This window comes from Oryx dammah, unplaced genomic scaffold (genome assembly GCF_014754425.2).
Source record: "Oryx dammah isolate SB20612 unplaced genomic scaffold, SCBI_Odam_1.1 HiC_scaffold_18, whole genome shotgun sequence".
In the NCBI taxonomy this organism is placed as follows: domain Eukaryota; kingdom Metazoa; phylum Chordata; class Mammalia; order Artiodactyla; family Bovidae; genus Oryx; species Oryx dammah.
Genome location: NW_024070202.1, coordinates 77,991,384 through 78,016,650, shown reverse-complemented (window position 1 = coordinate 78,016,650; position 25,267 = coordinate 77,991,384). Strand labels below are relative to the sequence as shown.

The 25,267-nt window shown below is 39.1% G+C and overlaps 1 protein-coding gene across 1 annotated transcript in view; it reads left to right on the top strand.

Annotated features, from left to right (window-relative positions):
• The window catches only part of HECW1 (HECT, C2 and WW domain containing E3 ubiquitin protein ligase 1), a 264,354-nt gene that overhangs the window by 86,904 nt on the left and 152,183 nt on the right, over positions 1-25,267 (top strand). The window contains exon 5 of the mRNA XM_040260566.1: positions 6,993-7,162. Within this exon, the coding sequence (XP_040116500.1) occupies positions 6,993-7,162 (170 nt within the window). The remainder of the gene's footprint in view (positions 1-6,992; positions 7,163-25,267) is intronic.

The following is a 25,267-nucleotide window of genomic DNA, read 5'->3' as shown; positions in this document are numbered from 1 at the left end:
TTTTGCTTTTTTTATGATCCAGTGGATATCACTAGGGAAATGCAAATTAAAACGAGATACTACTATGTACCTATTGGAATGACCAAAATCCAGAACACTGAAAACACTAAATGCTGGCAAAGATGTGGAGCAAAAGAAACTGACATTTATTGCTGGTAGGAAAGCAAATGGTACAGACACTCTGAAACGCATTTTGGTAGTTTCTTTCAAAATTTCTTACTACATGACCCCATGATCACGTTGCTTGGAAATTACCCCCAAAACCTGACACAGATGTCTATAGCAGCTTTATTTATGATTGCCAAAACTTGGAAGCGATCAAGATGTCTTTCAGTAGGTGAATGGATAAATAAACTGTAGTACATTCAGATAATGGAATATTATTCAGTGCTAAAAAGAAATGAACTATCAAGCCACGAAAAGACATGAGGAATCTTGAATGTATATTACTCATCGAAAAAGGCCAATCTGGAAAGGCTTCATGCTATGTGAATCCAACTATTGTCACATTCTGGAAAAGGTAAAACTATGAAGATGATAGAAACATCAGTGGTTCTAGGGGATGAGGGGAGGAGAGATGAACAGGTGGGGCACAGGATTTTTAGGGCAGTGAAAAGACTCTGAGAGAGTAATGATGGGTACATGTGATAATGCATTTGCCAATGCCCATTGAATGTATAGTGCCAAGAGTGAATCCTAGTGTAAATTATGGATTTGGGGAAGAAAGGTAAAGTGTCTCCTATCAAAGTGACACTGTGATGATGATGTGTCAATCTAGGCTCATCAATTGTAACCAATGTACCAATCTGGTAGGAGATGTTGAGAATGGGGGTAGGGGGCTATGCATGTGTGGAGCAGGCAGTATATGGGAAAATCTATGTATTTCCTTTTGATTTTGCTATTAATCTACAACTACTCTAAAAGAAAGTAAGTCTTAAAAAAGCACACATTCATCAATAGAATGTGCCTGTCTCAGTCTTTTTTTAAAAAAAGAAAAAAACTCAATAATTTGTATTACTAGGACAGAAAACTAACAACTCCTGATTTGTTATTCTTATATTCCCATTGAAATGATTGATAACTAACAATTATTTATACAAGCCTTCAAAAACAATAGAAACCAGGAAAACTACTATCTGTAAGAAATTAATAATTTTACCAACCAGAGCTCACTAAAATCCTAAAGTCTACAAGGGATGCCATTCAGGATAGACAGCATGGAACTGCAGAAAGAGACAAAATCTCCATTCACTGGTTCCCATTTTTGGCTCTGCCATGCAGACATGGACTCATAGACTGACCAGAGGAAATGAAACCATCCCACTACCATCACCAGTTTGGCTCAAAAAGCTACTTTCTAAGGATCAGGATTGGTTCATTTCCTATGGTCCCCAATATATCGTTTTTCTTACAGTTATCTCAAGGCAAAAATTGCCAGCAATGAAATGTGGCTGGAGGTATAAAATGAGCAACTAAAGAAGCACACCTGGAATGGTAGTAGAGATATAATACTTTGTAATTGAATATGTCTGTGTTTAACTCACTGTCAAGGAAAAGTAAATACTGCTTAAAGTATCATGATAAATGTCATGCCTCAAAGAAAGCTTAAAAGGTCATCAAATCTATAACTAAGCAAAACCTACAAATTATCAAAGAAGTTAACTAGATGCTAGTCATCTCCAGGTATAAAAGTAGGGATGAGGATTCTAACAGCAGCCCATTGTACAACCAAACTATCTAAAGATGGACAATACCAGGGCTACACACAACCTACTCATGGACCTAAAAAATGTTTGGAGAATGGGGAAAAAAATGTTGAAGGACATAACACTCAAGAGGAAAAAGGAAGTATTTTGTCACAAATATCTACTGAGGAGAAGTAAAGGATATGTCACTCGTCTGCTTGTACCCTCTGTAAAACACAGGAAAGTGTAAAATCTATCAGGTAAGAAGCCTAGGATGAAGAAAAATGATAAGGAGGTCTTTGAAGCTAAAAGAAAGTCAAGTGTATTTGTTTCCTATTGCTGCTGTAACAAATTACCATAAAGTTAGTGGCTTGAAACAACACACATGTATTCATACAGTTCTGGAGATCAGAAATCCAAAATGAATCTTAAGGGACGAAAATCAAGGTATCAACAGGCAGGGCTGGTTCCCATCTGGGATCTCCTAGCAAGAATATGCTCATCTCTTTGAGATTCTAAAGTCTGATGCATGTTTTTGGCTCATGGCTGTATCACTCCAGTCTCTGCTTCTGCTGTCACATCACTTTTCTCCTCATTTTGCTCCTCCTTCCTCCACTTTATAAGGACTCTTATCATTACACTGAGTCTCTCCATCTCAGTCAAGATTCTTCAGCATGTCTGCAGAGTCCCTTCTACTGTGTAAGGTGACATATTCACAGGTTCCAGGAATTAGATCATGGTCATTTGTGTGAGACCATTTTTCTGTCTATTATAGTCAAGGAGAGATTTAAAACAAATTCTGAAAATTGCAGTCATTGAATTCAAAGTGAGCTTTGAGAGATTTTAGAAAGCAGCAAAGAGCATACTCACCACTACATTATTAGAATCGATGATATGGTAAACCAACTTGAGATTCTCTCATTGGAAACATAGAAGGGTCAGACATTAAAAAGATAAGGAAGTTAAAAGATGGATGACAAATACAGAGCAATACATGGATAATTCTGATGGAAAGATCAGAACAAATAATAATAGCAGAAAGATTTTTTTGAGCTGGATATAATTTTGCATCTTTAAATTCGACTATCACGTACTAGGAAAAAAGTATGTGCAGAGAGCAACATCTAGACAAATGCTTTTTTAAAAAGAAATTTTCAAATGCAAATAGAGTAACCATCTGAGTGGAAAAAGCATGATACAAAAGAATAAACCTCATGTTAATTTCAGACTTGTCTTATAATACAGAACACTAAAATCATGAAGCAAAGGCTACAGAGCTTTAAGGGCAGCATATTTTAGCTGAAGATTTCTGTGCCTACCAGATTGTCATTTATGTGAGAAGGTAAGAGAAACACATCTCCAGGTTTGCAAGGGCTCAAAGAATTTCACCCTTGCATCTTATCTGAGAGTATATGTGAATATCCACTCCAGTATACAGAGAGATTAAAAAAAAAAAAAAAACTCAAAAACTGGAGATACTGCATATAATTGGACTGCTTTTCTTTTTAGGATATAAAATGAAAAATAAGCAGAAAGATCATGGAAAATTTCAAGAATACAGTAGACATGGCAAAGCAAGATTGTTGATGCAAATGTTTTACTTTTCAAATCTTGTTTATATATTCAGTTTTTACCACTTCTTGGTGGTAATAAATTTCCTATGTAACTATTATCCCTTTAATTTTCAAAGAATTAACACTGCAACCTCAACAAATTACAAATGCAAATAAAGGGTTTTCCCCCACAGGTACTGGAGACAATTTAAACATTCAAAATTACCACAGAGTCAAATAATGAAATACCATATACTCTTAAGAATTATGTATACAAAATGTTCTAAAAGACATGGGACCAGACATTTTATTATATAATCCAGGCAAAAGAAAAAAAAATTTAGGACAAATGTTTATATATACAGTATGGTCTCAACTATGCAAATTCCTGAAAGACAATAAAGAAAAAAATCTAGCAATGGCTGCCACTAGGCAGTACAATTTGAAATAACTTTAAAATTCTGTTTCTTTTCCTTCTGTATTTAAAAATGTTATAATAAGTGTGTATCATGTTTATCATCAGAACAAAAACCTAATACAGGAAAAATGGAGGAAAATTAAATATTCTGCCATTAATGTATCATTTACTTTTGGAAAATCATAAAACACATCCATTCCAACAATCTCAGAGTTGAAGAAATTGAGACCCAAAAAATTACATCAATTTTCTAAAGTTATAAAATTCAACAGTGAGTGTTCCAGACTAAAATCTGAATATACAGACTCCCAGCTGAGCACTCTTTAAACTCCTAATTGACTCCTTAATACAGCAGTTTTCAAACATTTTACTCTGTGAAACACATATTTTAATAAGTATACAAATTGAATTTAAACTATAAAAGCTCATTGGAGGACATGAAATGAGGCATGAAAATATGAAGAAATATATGCTCCTGAGTATAAAGTTCCCATTTCTTCCAAAATTAATCTATAAATTTAATACAATTCTGATCAAAATTCCAATTGTTTGGAAGCAGCTTTTTAAAAAAATAATAAGATTAATCTGGAAGAATAAATGTATGAATAGTAAAGAAAAATGTTTTCTTTTGGACAAAAAACAAGAACAATGAAGCATGACTAGACTTATCAGGTATCAAACATGTGGTAAAGACATATTATACAGATTTAGATAAGTTGTCTGATGGAAGAGAATTTTTTCAAAAGACCTATTTATACATAAGGATTTGACCCATGCCAAAATTGGAATTTTTATAAAAAGGTAGTATCACATATTGGTTAAAAACACAGACTTTGGAATCAAAGAGGCAGGTTCAAATTTCATTTCTGACATTGACCAACTATAAAAACCTGTTCAAGTTACTTAACTCAGAAGCATCTATATTTTCTTCCTCAAACTAGTGATATAATAACTAGTTTGTAGAGTTTGTAGTTAGGATTAAATCAGATTATGTATTTGAAGGGCATAGAATGGTCCACAGAATTTAGTATCTAATCAATAAATGGCCGGCAGTAGTGGTGGAGGTGATGAAGGCGATGATAGTCATATTATTTTATGGTAAATAAATCTATATGTCTATCACATCCTCGGCCATTGTCCCCAGTACCACCTCCCAGAAATGATGATTCACTAGGAGAACTCCTGAGTATTGTCATACTCATGACTATAAAACATTGAAAAGAGAAAAAGCAAATTGCAAAGGAAAAAGATACCTGGGATGAAATCTGGAAGAAACCAGGTGCAAATTTCCATGAGTCCTCTCCCACTGGAATCGTACAGCTTGGGTTCATTTTCCCCAGCAACAAGTTATGATAAAAATATGAATTATTATCTATCAAAAAATTTTTTAGTCACTCAGTCATGTCTGACTTTTTGCGACCCCATGGACTGTAGCCCACCAGGCTCCTCTGTCTATGGAATTCTCTAGGCAACAATACTGAAGTGGGTTGCCATTCTCTTCTCCATGGGATTGTCCTGATCCAGGGTTCAAACCAAGGTCTCCCACACTACAGGCAGATTCTTTACCTTCTGAGCCACCAAGGAAACAAGGAAGCTCAATAAAGATTCAGAGTCCAAGGTTCACTGGGGGCTGCTCATGTGGCCAAATTCCTCCTAGGACCTACTAAAATTCCAGACTCCCAGAGGAAAGCAGGTGTTCAGTGTAAACAAGGTAGTTTGCACAAACACTTGGGGCACATAGATGAGTTCTTATCAGTTCTGAGGTATGAGAACCCCCCCGACACTAGCGAAAGATCAACCCTACAAACAGACCTTTCTAAGGAGAGAAGACTCAGGCTGTCACACATTTCTATGGGTGATACCTGAGTTTTGCAAATTTCTGTGATGTTTGTATTTTCTAACCTTTATTCCACCTCACAGCAGTATATTATAATGCAAGAGAGGAAGAACAGTTTTGTTATGGAGATTGCTTTGAATCAATTCAAAGTATTGTTTCACATGAAAGCTTCTGTATTTCTTTCCATCAATGACAAATTCCTCCAAACACCTCACAACTTATACCATACTTGAGAATCAATCAGATGTATTTTTATCTTTTTCTTTCACTTCTATGGTTGGATGGCATCGCTGACTCGATAGACATGAGTTTGAGCAAACTCCGGGAGCTAGTGATGGACAGGGAAGCCTGGCGTGCTGCAGTCCATGGGGTCGCAAAGAGTTGAACATGACTGAGCTGAACTTCTGTACTTTTTTCCATCAGTGACAAATTCCTCCAAACATCTCACAACTTATACCATACTTGAGAATCAACACAATGTATTTTTAAGTGTTTCTTTTACTTATGTATAAGTAGGAACAATCTTTTGGAAAATACTTTAATAATACAAAATTTTTAATTATGTTTTTGATATTTTAAATTTATTTCCAATAAATATAAGATGATTTCAGATTGTTGGCAGAACAGCCATAAACCACTATCACCTCTCTCTCCCCTCTACACACAGCATGAAATTTTACATGATCAGATACTTTCAATTACAGGGAATGGCTCCGTTTTCAAAGCCTTTCCTCCTGACAGCATGGTATCTCCTCAGAACTCTCCTCACTGAAGTACATTAGCTCCATGGAGGCCATGATTTTCTTCTTTCCTCCAGTGCCCCTGCTCTTCACTCTTTTAATCTTCATCTTTCTCTTTTTTCTCCTAATTCTCTCTTTCCTTATTCAGTGAAGATCCTATTTACTGTGAGACTAGAGCTCTTGTTTTTCTGTCTCCACTTTGAAGAATTTTTACCTAGACCCACTGAATTTTCCAAGATGGGTTTCCTCCCTCAGCGTGCACCCAGGTTTGCTGAGGTAACCCTCAGCCTCATCCCAACCGGGCTGAGGAGCACCAGAAGTCCAAACCAGAAAAGGTCATAGTCCTCTCTTGAAAAGCATAGTGACCACAATGCCAGTATTGATTTATTACAGGCAGTTCTTACCAAACCAATTTAATATGTGTCAGTAAATGTTCCATGTAATGGGTTCCAGAGACACATCAGTCCATATTTTGTAATGAGGTGAAAAATGGTGGTTCAAGATTGAACATTTTTTCCGTGTTTCAGATGGACTCTTCTTGTGTAAAACCTAATATAATCTTTTGGGCCTTCCCTGATGGCTCAGACAGTAAAGAATCTGCCTGCAATGCGGGAGACCCGGGTTTGATCCCTGAGTCAGGAAGATCCCTGGAGAAAGGAATAGCTACCCACTCCAGTATTCTTGCCTGGAGAATTCCACGGACAGATAATCTTTAACCTTGCTAAAACACATAAAATTGAAATATCCTCTATTTTATAGATTTCCAGGCCATGGGGTTGAAGAAAGGGATGTTTTTCAACCCAGACCCTTACCTGAAGATTTCTATTCAGCCTGGGAAGCACAGCATCTTTCCTGCCCTCCCCCACCACGGACAGGAGAGGCGATCCAAAATCATTGGCAACACTGTGAACCCCATCTGGCAGGCTGAGGTGAGTGCCCGGGCCCTGAAAAAGGGGCCTAAGTGACAAAGCGAAGTGACTGACCATGGAGCCCATGTGCTACGCCCTCCCTTCTTGGAGCCCCAAACTCTTCTGCTAAGTTCATGGTTCTCTTGGTCCTAGAAGGGGGCCATCTTCTCTTTGGGTTGTAACTCCTAGGGATTTTTTTTTTAAGTGGATGAAGTGGAATTTTTTTATCTTTATTTTATTTTAATTTTTATCAGAGTATAGTTGATTTACAGTGTTGTGTTATAGCAAAGTGAATCAAGTATATAGCAAGAATATAGCAAAGTGAATCAGTTATATATATATCCACTCTTTTTTAGATTCTTTTTCCCTACAGGCCATTAGAGTATTGAGTAGAGTTCCCTGTGGTAAACAGTAAGTCCTTATTAGTTATCTATTTTACGGCTCAGACAGTAAAGTGTCTGCCTACAATGCGGGAGACCCAGGTTCTATCCCTCGGACAGGAAGATCCCCTGGAGAAGGAAATGGCAACCAGTATTCATGCCTGGAAAATCCCATAGCCTGAGGAGCCTGGTGGGCTACGGTCCATGGGGTCGCAAAGAGTGAGATACGACTGAGCAACTTCACTTTCACTTTCAGTGTGTATATGTCAGTCCCAATCTCCCAGTTTATCCCTCTTCCCTTACCCCCTGGTAACCATAAATTTGTTTTCTATGTCTATGACTCTGCTGCTGTTTTGTAGATAAGCTCATTCATCCATGTGGCTGCAAATGCCTTTCTTTCTTTCTTTTTTATGGCTGAGTAATACTATATTATATGCATATAACACATTTTCTTTATTCATTCCTCTGTTGATGGGCATTTAAGTTGTTTCTATGTCTTGGTGGGTACTGGAACCAGTCCCCCAGCATATGAGGGGACACCTGTAATAGCCTCTTCATCTGATTCTGAGCCTGCACCTGCAAGCAGAACAGCCTCTCTCTGCCTTTCTGTGGGAGCAGGAAGAAATGCGTTCTCGCACACTTCCCACACGTGTGGCCCTTAAGTGAGAATGACAAATATAAACTGTCTGTCTGGACCAGTTCCAGCGATTCTGACACTGTCAGGTTCCTGGGACAGGTAAAACAATAAGCCCTAGAATAACACTGGGGTTGCATACTATTTGATTTAAATAGGTATAAATTTAAATAGATTTAAATCATTCACACCATCTTCCTGGTTTGGTTGGTGCTAGGCAACTTGCTGGAGCTTTGAATAGTTTGATGAAAGTCTGATGAAGGTGATTTTCTTCTCCTACATGTGTCTCCTCCACCAGCTGGGAACAAGGAGGTTCCTCAACAAAGCCTCATCTGGCTCAGCCTCACAGTGACTAAGTCTTGTCCGAGAGACCTGGCAGAAAGTCGTCACCCCCATTGACTACCTAGCTCCCTTCTTAAGCTTGAGGGGATAATCTGCAAACTGCATGGCTTAAGGAACAGGGAGGCTTAGGACATGAAAGTGCTGCAATATAATGTAGGAGTTAAAAGTATAGCTTTGCAGTGACACAGACCTTGGTTCAAATCCCAGCTTGGCCAGTGATTAGTTGTGTAACTTTGAGAAATCGGTTATCCTCAATCTGAGCATCAGATTATCCTTATCAGGCTGGTGCTGATGGTCCTAGGCACTCACTTTGGGCAGTATTCTTCTTTTATTCTTCAAAGTAGATCATCTCTGATGCAGAACTTTCAAGCATCCTTGACAAGAAAGTGTAGATATCTGGGGACAAAGATTTTTCATTTTCTGCTTCCTAGGCTTAATTAGGCTTTATAGGGCCTTCCCAAGTGGTGCAGTGGTAAAGAATCCACCTGCCAACATAGGAGACACAAGAGTCTTGGGTTTGAGTCTGGGGTTGGGAAGATCCCCTGAAGCTGGAAATGGCAACCAACTCCAGTATTCTTGCCTGGAAAATTCCATGGACAGAGGAACCCGGTAGGCTACAGTCCATGGGGTTGCAAAGAGCAGGACATGTCTGAGCACCACACATGCTTTGTAGAAGGTGACCATAAAGGAAATAGGGTTGTATTTGAACTTCTTACTACTTTGGTTATCAACAGACTGAAAGCACTCATAGTGCCACTAGCATGGAGTCATGAATCTTAAATTATTTGTTCCTACATTCCTGGCTATTTTTGGCAGTTGTTTATGGACTTCTCACTGCATTCCTGGGAATACAAGATGCCACAGAAATTTATGGCACACGGAAAGAAAAAAGCCTGTTTCTTCTGAAGAACTTTAGAGAAGCCTGTACTAAGACCTTTAGTCATAAAAGTATTATAAGTCTCAGAAAGCATTTATAAAATCCAGCACCATCAGAATATGTTTTGGCTAAAAATGTCAACTAGATTCACTTTAGGTTCTGAAACAATTTCTGAATCTTTAGTTCAGATTTATTTTGCTCTGCAAGGACATAGCAAACTCTCTCTCTTCCTCTGCTTTTGACCTACTCAGGTCTTTCCAGCATGCTGTGGCGAAGGTTTGCATCCCAAAATAAGTTCTACCACGTGTCTCCCTCACAAGGCTCAGACTGAGCTTGTTTCACTTGCTTTCTCAAGTTAACCAGAAGAGTAACTGGCTGAGCTGTGATTTAAAACAATGTGGTTTGTGTTACTGCAAAGCTGTATTTTCAAAGCCCCTAAAGGATCCTAGAGTGCCCAGTGCTCAAATGTGGATGTCTCAGCCCTAGTGGAGAACATTTGAAGCCTTCGAAGACCCAGCATTTTTTACCACTTGTGTCAGTTAGGGATGCCTCTGGCTCTGAACTAGAGAAAGCCTGGCCAGCTGTGATATTTCTCACAAACAGGAAGTCCAGAGGGAGGTGTGCAGGCAGTGCAACTACTGAGCACAGCCCCCAGAGACTCAAGCTTTCTGGGTATTCCTACTATACCTCAGCAGATGGCTCTCCTCTTCCTGTCTAAGAACTTCAAACCCAAGTTCCAGGTAGGAACAAAGCAAAAAGAAAGAAAGAAACTTTCTTCTTGAAAGGTTAATTTTTATCCTGTAGGAGAAGCCCTTTTCAGCAAAAGCCCTATTAACTGTCACAGTATCTCACCTGTTGGGGAAGATCTGATGTTTCACTTCCCCAACTCCAACGGGGAGGGCAGGGGAAGAGGCAGTGAACATGGGTGTTGAATAAATGGATTTTTAGTGTCCACAATGTGCTTCAGTGGTACTTCCACCACCTTTCACCTCCAACACTTTACTGAAGTCACTCTCAGTGGCTGCTTTCACGTGGCTGCATAAATTGTGTCTTTGCTTACATCTGCCTAAAATGGACATCCTCAACTAATGCAACCAGTGACTCCTGCTTATCCGTAGATTCTCAGCTAAAATACCACCTCCTGCCTGGTACCCTCTCCTAGGCCTCAGAAGGAAAGTGCTCCATCCTCTGCTCCTTTGTCCAGACTTCTACCAGAGTATCTTTTATTTGCACAGCCGTCTTCCTCATGAGACTTTGAGCTCCTCAAGGAAAGAAATCCTGTCCAATTTATCTTGATACCTCCAGTTCCCAGAGCCTAATCCTGGTAGTTTCTATAGGGCTTACTATGCCAAGCCATGTTCTAAATGTGTTATATAATTAACTCATTTCATCCTCATAACAACCCTCTAAGATATGTACTATTGTTATCCCCATTGAAAGATGAAGAAACCAAGACACAGAGAAGTTAAGTGATCTTCCTAAGATCATACAGCTGGTAAATGACAGAACCAGAATTTGAACCAGTTCAGAGCCTGATATTGATCAGTTTTGTGCATAGGTGGTTGTGAATAAATTCTGGAGAAAGTATCTATAGCTTGTATCAGATACTCAGAATGACCATTATACATCCTCTTATTTTAGGTGAAAAAAAATCAGTTGACATTGACAGCATTGAGTGATAAGGCCAAAGTCAATTATCAAAAGCTTAAATTGTTCTTTCCAGCTAATTGTATGAATGACTACTTCTGAAGAATAAGTTTAAAGGATAAATGAATTTTTTAATATGGGGAAAGCAAGGTGAAGTTCTCATGGTTGATTATTGATTCATTTAAGAAATATTTATTGTGCATCTACTCTGTAATAGAAGTTGAAGTGGCAGGAAGGACACAAAAATGATTGATAGATAAGACCCCACAGGCACATGGAAGGAAACAATACAGTGAAATAAATGTCCTAATCAAGGTGTGAACAGAATGCTGCAAAGCTCTGAGGGAAGACCCCCACAGAGGGTGCACTCATGGACTTGGGTCTTGACAAGTGGTAGGACATTTTGGGGGAGAGGGAGGGCATTCCAGGTGCATATGCAAAGGTGCCAAGGCATCCACAGACACATAGGGAGCAGTTCAGAAATGTCTCATGGGTGTAGCTTGTGGTGTGCACGAACGTGAGATGGCAACTGAGCTGGATTTACTTTAATCACATACATTGCATGGTTTCCTGATTTCCTTATAAGTGAAAGCTAGTGTTGGCTTCTGGGTCTCACATTGCAACCCATGGTGAGTGAAATGAAGATTCCTTCCTCCTACTGGATTTATGCAAGCCGGTAAATCTCTATGCAAGAAGGTAGATGAGGACCAAGTGTCCTACTTTCTGTATTTGCTGATTAACATTCCAGCGATGTTCAGTGAGAAATAATTGATGTTGCTTGCAGTTAAGAGCAAGAATACCCTTTAACATGTAGTTTAAATGCTAAATTTATTTCTATGATTAATGTTTCATTAAAGTCTTACGTGATTTTTTCAAATTTATGCAAGTTCAAACTTGAAACGTATTTTTGCTGATTAAAACATTCTAGCTAAATGTTAGAAAAATTAAAGTTATAATCAGAATTTTTAAATGAGGGAAAATGGAAAGAAATAGATATTAAATGTAATGCAGACTAAAAAAATTAAAAAGACTTCCAAGTTGATTGATTTATCTCCTCTTTTTTTATTATTACTGTAATTAGAAACTTTTTTTCACCCTGGGAACACTCTTCTTGATTTTAGGTCTGTTTACTTTCCAGGGTGGATATAATGAGCATTTATAAGATTATAACTTCACAGAGAAGTTAAACAGAAACAGCAGCAACTAATGAGTTTTGGGTTATCTGTTCAGCATGCTATATACAGAGTGTACTTCTACCTCTAAATAAAACAGGGAATTCCTAAAATTGGAGTCTCAGAAATAGCAAGCAGGTTGAGCAGATATTAAAATTGGGCCTGGGGCCCTGGTGTATATTCATCTCTACCCAGTCTCTCTGCTTCTCTCAGAGCTGGGTTAATTAATCCCCTTACTACCCCAGTCCGATCACAAAATTAGAGGATTAGAAGCCAAGTAACCTGAAGGCTTCCCTGGTGGTTCAGATGGTAAAGTGTCTGCCTACAATGTGGGAGACCCGGGTTTGATCCCCGGGTCGGGAAGATCCTCTGGAGAAGGAAATGGCAACCCACTCCAGTACTCTTGCCTGGAAAATCCCATGGATGGAGGAGCGTGGTAGGCTATAGTCCATGGGGTCACAAAGAGTCGGACACGACGGAGCTACGTCACTTTCACTTTCTTTCTTTTCAACCTGAAGGAAGCACCGTCCCATAATATGATGTGTCTGATGGAGCAGAGCTGCCTTAGACTGCTGTGCTCCAGGAGGGCTCTCTGAGTGCTGTCATATGAACTGAGAAGCCAGACATACGAAGAACTGGTTGGATGTGCATCTCAGACAGAGGAAGCAGCCAATATGAAGTCTTGGGTGTAACGAGCTTACATGTCTAAACAGCAGGAAGGTCACTGTGGCATGAGGATGTCAAGTATGGAAGGGGTAGGGTCAGGTATAAGATAAAGTGTGAGAGAGAGGCAGGGAAGTGATTGGGATTTGGTTGTAAATGTGGTAAGAAGCCATTGGAGGAAGGAAGCATCTGATTAAAATTTTATGAAAATTATCCTGTTTTTTATATGCGGAATGGATTATAAAGAGACTGAGATGAAAGCAGTTGATTTCGCTTCTGGCTCTCATGGAGCAGCATGTGACACAGTAACACAAAACCATGAGAAAACCCAGTTAAAAGACAAAAATTAAAAAGTGGTGATGACCTATGAGAATGGTTAAAACAACTAGAACTCATATGGTTCAGATCCTGGAGAGAAAGGAATTGCAAGTGAGCCAACTTTCTGCTACTACTTTTTAAAAGAAGAGTAAGGAAGGCAAAAGGAGAAGGCAATGGCACCCCACTCCAGTACTCTTGTCTGGAAAATCCCATGGACAGAGGAGCCTGGTAGGCTGCAGCCCATGGGGTCGCTAAGAGTTGGACACGACTGAAGTGACTTAGCAGCAGTAGCAAGGTAGGCAAAAAGCTACTGAAGGTTTAAGAGGAGTTTGATGTAATCTCATGGTACTGAAAAGACAAAGTAGGAGTTCTGGATCCTCCAAGGAGGAGATAACCTAGAAAATCCCAGATTCTCAGGTGGACCTCTGGCTGGCTAAGTATATGATCTGTGTGTGCTCAATTGCTCAGTCGTGTCTGACTCTTTGCAACTCTATGGACTGGGACCCACTAGGCACCTCTGTCATGGAGATTCTCCAGGCAGGAATACTGGAGTGGGTTGCCATGCCTCCCTCCAAGGGATCTTCCCAAGCCAGGAATTGAACCCAGGTCTCCCGCATTACAGATGGATTCTTCACTGACTGGGCCACTAGTGAAGCCCAAGAATACTGGAGAGGGTTGCCTGTCCCTTCTCCAGGGGATCTTTCCAACCCAGGAATTAAACTGGGGTCTCCTGCATTGCACACGTATTTTTTTACCAGCTGAGCTACCAGGGAAGCCTATAAGTATATGATCAGAGCCAACCTATGGTAGAAAACTTGAAGACAGCTCAAACAACTCAATCGGTCTCTGTTAAAAAAATAAAAAATCTGACCCCAGTAATTGATAAAAACAGACACATGGAGGCTTATTATTGGAGTTTTTTTCAATGTAGATTTTAAATACTTTGTATATGTTTTCAAACTTAAAATGCTAGAAAGTGAAGTCGCTCAGTCATGCCCGACTCTTTGCAACCCCATGGACTATCAGGACCTATCAGGCTCCTCCGTCAATGGGATTTTCCAGGCAAGAGTGCTGGAGTAGATTGCCATTTCCTTCACCAAGGGATCTTTGTGACCCAGGGATCGAACGCAGGTCTCCCGCACTGCAGGCAGACGCTTTACTCTCTGAGCCACCTGGGAAGCCCCTAAAAAGCTAGACATTGACAATAAAAAGATAAATATAAAATGTCCACTACCTTGAAAATTAAGCAAAAAAAAAAAAAACTCCTTAAAAATCTGAGTCAAAGAAGAAATCACAAAAAAACTTATTTTAAAAAATATTTTGAACTTATTAAGTTATAATGAGCACATGACATACCTAAACTTGCAGGTTGCCGCTAAATTAGACAAGAGCTAAATATCAGCGTTCTGAGTTCCCTTATGAACAAGCTACAAAATTAAGAGCAAATCAAACAAAAAGAGAGCAGAGGGAAGTATACTGTATAATGAAGATAAATGCAAAAATCACTGAGTTAGAAGACAAATGTGTAATATAGAAAATTAACAAAGATCAAAATGTAGTGTTCTTATATTTATTTAAAAACTAAGCATATATTATAGTGTTTATGCTAATAAATTTGAATGGAAAATTCCTAGAGCAACATATCTTACTAAACTTACATGACAATAAATAGAAATACTGAATACTCTATTAAGGAACTTGAGTATATAATTTAAAAACCTTTCCACAAGGAAATTTCTAAGACCAGAATTGTCACTGTTGAAATCTCCCAGACATTTAATGCAATAACAATAATCTTGTACAAATTCTTCCAAAGAAAAGAAATTTGTTTTATGAGGCAAACTTGTTTCATACATGGAGAAGGCAATGGCACCCCACTCCAGTACTCTTGCCTGGAGAATCCCAGGCCCGGGGGAGCCTGGTGGGCTGCCGTCTATGGGGTCGCACAGAGTCAGACACGACTGAAGTGACTTAGCATAGCATGTTTTATACAACCAACAAAACTTTGATACCAAAATCTTACAAGGTCAATACAAGAAAGACAAATTTCCTTCCTCTCTCATGAAAATCTCTGCAATTATCCTAAACAAAACATTGGCTAATTGAATCCAGGAACATAAAAAGGCTAATACTTTACCAAATTGTGTTTATTCTAAGAATAATAAAAGCTCAATTGATGTAGCAGTTTTTCTCTGGCACCAGGGTTGCCATCATTTGCTGAACTCCAGCTGAACGAGAAAGGGAGTAGCTATTTCTCTCTGTTATGATTTGTACTTGCTTCTTACAGGCTTCCTACAAATCTAACAAATGGTAAAACTCCCAGGAAGCGATTAGACACAAAACTTGTTCGATGGAGAGTGACACCATTACCAGAAGCTCACATAATTTGTTAGTTCATGAACTTCCCTCCAGTGTCTGGTATATATCTGCATACTGCTAAGTCGCTTCAGTCGTGTCCGACTCTGTGTGACCCCATAGACGGCAGCCCACCAGGCTCCCCTGGCCCTGGGACCCTCCAGGCAAGAGCACTGGAGTGGGTTGCCATCTCCTTCTCCAATGCATGAAAGCGAAAAGTGAAAGTGAAGTCGCCCAGTCGCGTCCGACCCTCAGTGACCCTATGGACTGCAGCCCTCCAGGCTCCTCTGTCCACGGGATTCTCCAGGCAAGAGTACTGGAGTGGGTTGTCATTGCGGACTTCAAAAAGATCTGCAATTCCTGATCACTGCTGTTGATTTCTTGTTCAGAGTCATGAAGCTGTATGCTCTCCACCATGTGTAACAGTTATGCCAAATGATATCTAGTTAGGAAAACTGAATATGGATAATGTGCTTAAAATCTTCCATAATGGTAAGTATTTCATTATCTAACAAAACAACAAAAATCTTCCTTTTACTGGTAATTGTGAGTATCAGAATTTTTTTTGTGAAGTATCTAACTGCAAATAGAAAAGCAGTGCATAGATGCAGAGTTTGGCATTATAAGGGTTTTTTTTTTGGGGGGGGTCTTATTTTTATCTTTATTAGGAAATAACTTTATACATAAATACAATTTATTATAAACAAGTGAAAAAACTGCATTTATTTAAAACTGTTTAAGTTATGGCAATTTTGTGTATTGGTAGTCACTCAATCATGTCCAACTCTTGTGACCCCATGGAGTGTAGCCCACCAGCCTCCTCTGTCCGTGGGATTCTCCAGGCAAGAATACTGGAATGGATAGCCATCCACTTCTTGAGGGAGTCTTCCCAACCCAGGGATTGAACTCTGGTCTCCTGCATTGCAAGGCAGATTCTTTACCCTCTGAGCCACTAAGGAAGCCCAGTGTGTTCTTTTGCTGCAAGTACCATTCAATCGTATGACTATGCCACATATTGTTTATACACTTACCTGCTAATAGACATTCAGATTGTTTCCAGATACTGACTATTGTGAACAAAGCTGCTATGGATATGCAGGTACAAGTCTTCTTTCTCTCAAGAAATACCTAGAAGTAGAATGGCTAGATCATATTATTGGGTGAAAACTGCCAAAAAGTCTTCAGTGTGGTTGCACCAGTTCATATTCCCACCAGTAGTGTTTGAGAGTTCCAGTTATTCTGTGTCCTCATAAACGCTTGGTATTTTCTTAATTTTAGCTATTCTAGTAGATGATAAATCATAACTTAATGTGGTTTCACTTTGCATTTCTGTGATGATTAATAGTATTGAGCATCTTTTCATCTGCTTATTGGCCATTCGTACATTTTCTTTTGAGAGGTATTTGGAGATATCTAACTTAGGTTTGAGAGTTCTTTATATACTCTGATTCAAGTTCTTTGCCACATATCTATTTTACAAATATTTTCTCCCAGTCTGTGGCTTGCATTTTTATTAGTACTGTATTTTAAATATGAAATGTTTTATATTTTTATGATGCCCAGTTTATCAGGTAATTTTTTCTTGATTCATGCTTTCTGCATTCTATCTAAATCTACCCAAGTTAACAAAGATAACTATTAAGTTTTCCTCTAGGAGTTCTATAGTTTTCATTCAGTTCAGTCTCTCAGTTGTGTCCAACTCTTTGTGACCCCATGGACCTCAACACAACAGGCTTCCCTGTCCAGCACCAACTCCCAGAGCTTGCTCAAACTCATGTCCATTGAGTCAGGGATGCCATCTAACCATCTCATCATCTGTCATCCCCTTTTCCTCCTGCCTTCAATCTTTCCCAGCATCTGTCTTTTCCAGAGTCAGTTCTTCACATCAGGTGGTCAAAGCATTGGAGCTTCAGCCTGAGCATCAGTTACTCCAGTGAATATTCAGGACTGATTTCCTTTAGGGTTGACTGGTTGGATCTCCTTGCAGTCCAAGGGACTCTCAAGAGTCTTCTCCAACACCACAGTTCAAAAGCATCAATTCTTCGGCACTCGGTTTCTTTATGGTCCAACTCTCATATCCATACATGACTACTGGAAAAACCATAGCTTTGACTAGATGGACTTTGGTCATTAAAGTAATGTCTCTGCTTTTTAATATGCTGTCTAGGTCTGTCCTAGCTTTTCTTCCAAGGAGCAAGTGTCCTTTCATTCCATGGCTGCAGTCACCATCTGCAGTGACCATCTGCAGTGATTTTGGAGCCCAAGAAAATAGTCTGTCACTGTTTCCATTGATTCCCCATCTATTTGCCATGAAGTGATAGGACTGGATGCCATGATCTTAGTTTCTTGAATGTTGAGTTTTAAGCCAGCTTTTTCACTCTCCTCTTTCACTTTCATCAACAGGTTCTTCATTTTCTCTTTGCTTTCTGCCAAAAGGGTCGTGTCATCTGCATATTTTAGGTTATAGATATTTCTCCCTGCAATCTTGATTCCAGCTTGTGTTTCATCCAGCCTGGCATTATGCATGATGTACTCTGCATATAAGTTAAAAACAGCCTAAACATACTCCTTTCCCAATTTTGAACCAGGCCATTGTTCCATGTCCTGTTCTAACTGCTGCTTCTTGACCTGCATACAGATTTCTCAGGAGGCAGGTAAGGTGGTCTGGTGTTCCCATCTCTTTAAGAATTTTCCACAGTTTGTTGTGTTCCACACAGTCAAAAGCTTTGGTGTAGTCAATAAAGCAGAAGTAGATGTTTTTCTGGAATTCCCTTGGTTTTTCTGTGATCCAATGGATGTTGGCTCTTTTGATCTCTGGTTCTTCTGCCTTTTCTAACTCCAGCTTGAACATCTGGAAGTTCTGAGTTCACATACTGTTGAAGTCTAGCTTGGAGAATTTTGAGCATTACTTTGCTAGTGTGTGAGATGAGTGCAATTGTGGTAGTTTGAACATCCTTTGGTATTTCCTTTCTTTGGGATTGGAATGAAAACTGACCTTTTCCAGTCCTGTGGCCACTGCTGAGTTTTCCAAATGTGCTGGCATATTGAGTGTAGCACTTTCACAGCATCATCTTTTAGGATTTGAAATAGCTCAACTGGAATTCTGTCACCTCTACTAGCTTTGTTCATAGTGATGCTTCCTACAACCCACTTGATTTTTTCTCTAGGATATCTGGCTCTAGGTAAGGATCACACCATCATGGTTATCTAGGTCATTAAGATCTTTTTTGTATAGTTGTTCTGTGTATTCTTGCCACCTCTTCTTAATATCTTCTGCTTCTGTTAGGTCCATACAATTTCTGTCCTTTATTGTGTCCATCTTTGCATGAAATGTTCCCTTGGTATCTAATTTTCTTGAAGAGATCTCTAGTCTTTCCCATTCTATTGATTTCTTCTAGTCTTTGCACTGATCACTGAGGAACGCTTTCTTATCTCTCCTTGTATTCTTTGGAACTCTGCATTCAGATGGGTATATCTTTCCTTTTCTCCTTTGCCTCTCACTTGTCTTCTTTTCTCAGGTAGTAAGGCCTCCTCAGACAACCATTTTGCCTTTTCGCATTTCTTTTCATGGGGATGGTTTTGGTCACTGCCTCCTGTACAGTGTTATGAACATCCATCCATTCAGGCACTATCAGATCTAATCCCTTGAATCTATCTATCACCACTACTGTATAATCATAATGGATTTGATTTAGTTCATAACTGAATGATCTAGTGGTTTTCCCTACTTTCTTCAATTTAAGTCTGAATTTGGCAATAAGGAGATCATGATCTAAGCCACAGTCAGCTCCCAGTCTTATTTTTGCTGACTGTATAGAGATTCTCCATCTTTGGCTTCAAAGAATATAATAAATCTGATTTCAGTATTGACCATCTGGTGATGTCCATATGTAGAGTCTTCTCTTGTGTTGTTGGAAGAGGGTGCTTGCTATGACCAGTGTATTCTCTTGGCAAAACTCTATTAGCCTTTGCCCTGCTTCATTTTGTACTCCATGGTCAAACTTGCCTGTTATTCCAGGTATCTCTTGACTTCCTACTTTTGTATTCCAGTCTCCTATGACGAAAAGGACATCTTTTGGGTTGTAGTTCTAGCAGGTCTTGTAGGTCATCACAGAACCGTTCAGCATCAGCTTCTTTTTCATTGGTTGGGGCATAGACTTGGATTACTGTGATTTTGAATGGTTTGCCTTGGAAATGAACAAAGATCATTCTGTCATTTTTGAGATTGCACCCAAGTACTGCATTTTGGACTCTTTAGTTGACCCTAAGGGCTATACCATTTCTTCCAAGGAGTTCTTGCCCACAGTAGTAGATATAATGGTCATCTGAGTTAAATTTGTCCATTCTGGTCCATTTTAATTCACTGATTCCTAAAATGTGAATGTTCACTCATCATCTCCTGTTTGACCACTTCTCGTTTGTCTTGATTCATGGACCTAACATTCCAGGTTCCTCTGCAATGTTGTTCTTTAAAGCATTGGACTTTACTTCCATCACCAGTCACATCCACAGCTGGGCATTGTTTCTGCTTTTGCTCAGCCTCCTCTTTCTTTCTACAACTATTTCTTCACTTTTCTCTAGCAGAATATTGGGCACCTACCAACCTAGGGAGTTCATCTTTCAGTGTCCTGTCTTTTTGCCTTTTCGTGCTGTTCCTGGGGTTCTCAAGGCAAGAATACTGAAGTGGTTTGCCATTCCCTACTCTAGTGGGCACGTTTTGTCAGAACTCTCCACCATGACCTGTCCGTCTTGGGTGGCCCCACACAGCATGGCTCATAGTTTCATTCAGTTATACAAGGCTGTGATCCAAGGGATCAGTTTGGTTAGTTTTCTGTTTTGTAGTTTTAGCTTTTTAGAATATGCTTCTAGGATCCATTTCCAGTTAATTTTTGTATATAGTGTGAAGTAAAGATTGTTCTTCATTTCTTCCATATGGATGTTGAGTAGTTCCAGTACCTTTTGCTGAAAAGACTTTCCTGCTTCCTGTACTGTGTTGGTACCCATGTCACATTTCAGTTGAACAAATACGTATGGGTCTGTTTCTGGGCTCTCTATTTCATACCATTGAGGAATCTGTCTTTCTTTTATCTTTGTGACTCTGTCTTGATTACTGTACCTTTCTGGTAAATCTTGACACCAGTAGAAAAAGTCTTTCAACTTTGTTCTTTATTACATATATATATAATTTTATATTATAAATTAATTTATAATTTAATTATAATTTTTTAAAATTTAAATTATAAATTTTATATTATATATATAATTTTGTTTATTTTTGGCTCTTCTGGGTCTTTGTTGCTGTGCAGGCTTTTTCTCTAGTTGCAGCGAGCAGGGTTTACTCTCTAGTTGTGGTGTGAGGGCTTCTCATTGTGGCGGCTTCTCTTGTTGCAGAGCATGGGCTCCAGGGCATGTGGGCCTTAGTAGTTGTGGTACATGGGCTCTGGAACACAGGCCTAATCGTTGTGGTGCACAGGCTGGGTTGCTCTGTGGCATGTGGGATATTCCAGGGCCAGGGATTGAAACTGTGTATACTGCATTGGCAGGGGTTTCCTTTATCACTGAGCCACCAGCAAAGCCCTTGTTCTTCGTTTTAAAAATTGTTTCAGCAACTTCCAGTTTCTGGTTCCACATGTAAGAAGCTTATAAGTTGCTGGTCCATCCTAACAAGTGAAAATCTGAACAGACTGAAAAGTCAACCTAGATTTGAAAGAGAGGGGAGGACACAGAGTGAACTGTGGTACCCCAGATCGGAGAGACAGAATGCCAAATACAGGCAGTCATGACTTACCAGAGCAGAGACTTTGGCAGAAACCTACCACATGAACCAATGATGAATTGTTGAAAGTCCAATATGCACAATTCTGACAGTTTAAAAACCCCAAAAGAATCCAGCTGTAGGGTGGACCCCACAACATTGTAATATTTATCTCCAGGAGCTTGACCAGTTTCTCACAGTAAATATCAGAGAAAAAATTCCGCTCGTGCTTTCAGCAAGGAAAGGGGACAAGGAAGCATTTTCAAAGTACATCAGAGCCCTCTGCTCTTAGCAAGGCCTGTACTCAGAAAATTATTTAACCAGAGCCTAACCTGCTGGAGTATCCTCAGAACCTAACTGACCTGGGAGAAGATAAATACTCACCTTCAGCCCACTCTAGCCATCCTGTCCCACCTAATGGGGGGAAAGGTGGGAAAAGGTGGGGAAGAGGTGACAGTTTTGCAGGGTACAAAATTTTAGATTATGTTTGTGTTTTTTTTTCTCTCAGCCACTTTTCACATTTCATTCCATTCTCTCCTTGTTTGCTCTGTTTGTGAAAGTGGAGTCACTCAGTCATGCCCAACTCTTTGGAACCCCATGGACTGTAACCTACCAGGCTCCTCTGTCCATGGGATTTTCCAGGCAAGAGTACTGGAGTGGGTTGCCATTTCCTTCTCCAGAAGTGGCAACCTTCTGTTTGTGAGGAGAAGATAAATATGATTCTAATCTTTGTCCCTCTGTAAGATGGTTTTTTCTTCTCGCTTCTTTCAGATCTTTTTGTATTTGATTTTCTGTAGTTTGAAAATAATATGTCTAGTGGTAACTTTCAGACATTTGTCTTGCTTGGTGTTCCCCAAGCTTCCTAAATTTGTAGTTCAGTGTCTGACATTAATTTGGGCAAATTTTCATCACTATAATTTTCTATATTCTGTTCTTTTTTCTCTTTCTTCTCCTTCTGGTATTCACATTATGTATATGTTATTCCTATTGTAGTTGCCCCACAGGCCTTGGATGTTTTGTTCTGTTCCTTTCAGCATTTGTTTTCCCAGGTTTTTATTTTGAGAATCAGAATTTTACTGATATATCTCTAGCTCAGGTTTTTTTTTTTTCCTCAGCTGTGTCCAGTCCACAAAATCAGCCCATCAAAAGTATTTTTCATTTCGGTAACAGTTTTTTTTTTAATCTCTATCCATTCTTTTTGGCTCTTTCTTAGGTTTTTCATCCCTCTGCTCACATTGCCCATTTGTTCTTGCATGTTGGCTATTAGAGCCCTTCCTATATTTATCACAGTTCTAAATTCTTGGTCTAGCACTTATGACATCCCTAAACTCCAGCACTTTGGCCACCTGATGCAAAGAGCTGACTCATTTGAAAAGACCCTGATGCTGGGAAAGACTGAGACCAGGAGAGAAGAGGACAACAGAGGATAAGATAAGATGGTTGGATGGCAACAACAACTCAATGGACATGGGTTTGGGTGGTCTCTGGGATTTGGTGATGGACAGGGAGGCCTGGCGTGCTGTGTTTCATAGGGTAGCGAAGAGTCAGACGTGACTGAGCAACTGAACTGAACTGAACCATGTCTGGTTCTGATGTTTGGTGTGTATCTTCAATTTTTTTTTTTTTTTGCTTTTTGATGTGGCTTATAGTTTTGTCTTAATAGCCAGATACAACATACTAAAGAAAAGAAACAGCAGTAAATAGAACTTTAGTAATATGGTGGTAAGGCATGAGAGGATGTTTACAGTCCTATGAGTAGGTCTCAGTTTTTTAGTGGGCCTAAGTATCTTTTTCAGCTTGATAGAGAATCTTTACAATTGTAAAGTTCTACAGTTGACAACATACTAATGGTGATAATCTCAAAGGTTTCCCCCACTAAGAGCAGGAACAAGGCAACAATGTAACCTCTCACCTCTCTTTTTCAACATTGTACTGGAAATCCTTGCTAATGGAATAAAGCAAGAAAAAGAAACAAAAGGAATATAGATTGGGAAGGAAGACTTAAAATTTTTTCACAGATTATATGATTGTCTATGTAGAAAATCCAAAAGAAAAAAAAATTCTATAACTAATAACTGATTATAACATGATTGCAGGGTACAGAGCCAATAGAAAGTCAGTTGCATTTATATATATGAACAAATGAAACTTGAAATGTGAAACACATGAAATACTTAGGTATGAATCTATCAAAATATGTACAAGATCTGTATAACCACAAAACTGAAGAATGAAATCAATGAAGAGCTAAATAAATTGAGATATATTCCGTGTTCATGGATAGGAAGATATATTATAGAGATGTCTGTTCTTCCCAATCTTATCTATAGATTCAATGCAATCCCAATCAAAATCCTAGCAAGTTATTTTTATGACTTGCTGACAAACTAATTCTAGAGTTTATATGGAGAGGCTAAAGACCCATAATAGCCAACACAGTATTGAAGAAGCAGAGCAAATTTTTAGGACTGATGCCACCCATCTTCAAACCTTACTGTAAAGCTACAGTTATCAGTACAGTGTGGTATTGCCAACACATACGTACATACATACAAGTAAATCAATGGAACAGAAGAGAGCCCAGAAATAGACTCCCATATGGTCAACTGGTCTTTGACAAAGGAGCAAAAGGCAATACAATGGAAAATAGAAAATCTCCTTAATAAATGGAGCCAAAACAACTTGACATTCAGATGCAAAAAAAAGAATCTGGCTATAGACCTTACACTCTTCACAAAAATAAACTCAATATGGATCACAGACTTGAGTGTAAAATGAAAAGCTATTAAACTCCTAGCAAATAAAATAGGAGGAAACCTAGATGACCTTGGGTAGAATGATGCCTTTTTAGATACAACATCAGAAACACAATTTGTGAAAGAAATAACTTATGAGCTGGACTTCATTAAAATGAAAACTTCTGCTCTGTGAAAGACAATATCAATAGAATTAGAGGAAAAGCCACAAACTGGGAAACAGCATTTACATGAGAATTATAAACATCTGATAAAGGCATGGTTTCCAAAATATACAAAGAAGTGTTAAAATTCAACAATAAGAGATCAAATATCCAAATTTTAAAATGTGCCAAAGATCTCTACAGACTACCAAAAAACAGACAAATGGCAAATAATCATTTGAAAAGATGCTCCACATCATATGTCATCAGGGAAATGCAAACAAAAACAATCATGAGATACCACTCCACACCTGTTAGAATGCTCAAAACCTAGAACACTGACAACAGCAAATTCTGATGAGGATGTGGAGCAACAGGGACTCACACACTGCTGGCAGTAGTGCAAAAATGGTACACCCACTTTGGAAGACAGTTTGGCAATTTCTTTAAAATTAAATAGACTTTTGTATAATATGATCCAACAATCAAGCTCTTTGTTATTTACCCAAAGGATTTGAAAACTTACATCCACACTAAAGCCTGCACATGAATATTTATAGAAGCTTTACTCTCATAATTGCCAAAATTTGGAAGCAACCAATATGTCCTTCAGCAGTTGAATGGATAAATGTTATAAAACAGTTGTCCATTGTCCATCCAGACATTCAGTTCAGTTCAGTTCAGTCACTCAGTCATGTCCAACTGATTGCAACCCCATGAACCACAGCATGCCAGGCCTCCCTGTCCATCACCAACTCCCGGAGTCCACCCAAACCCATGTCCATCGAGTCAATGATGCCATCCAACCATCTCATCCTCTCTCATCCCCTTCTCCTCCTGTCCTCAATCTTTCCCAGCATCAGGGTCTTTTCAACTGTGTCAGCTCTTCATATCAGGTGGCCAAAGTATTGGAGTTTCAGCTTCAACATCAGTCCTTCCAATGAACACCCAGGACTGATCTCCATTAAGATGGACTGGTTGGATCTCCTTGCAGTCAAAGGGTCTCTCAAGAGTCTTCTCCAGCACCACAGTTCAAAAGCATTAATTCTTCGGCACTCAGCTTTCTTCATAGTCCAACTCTCAC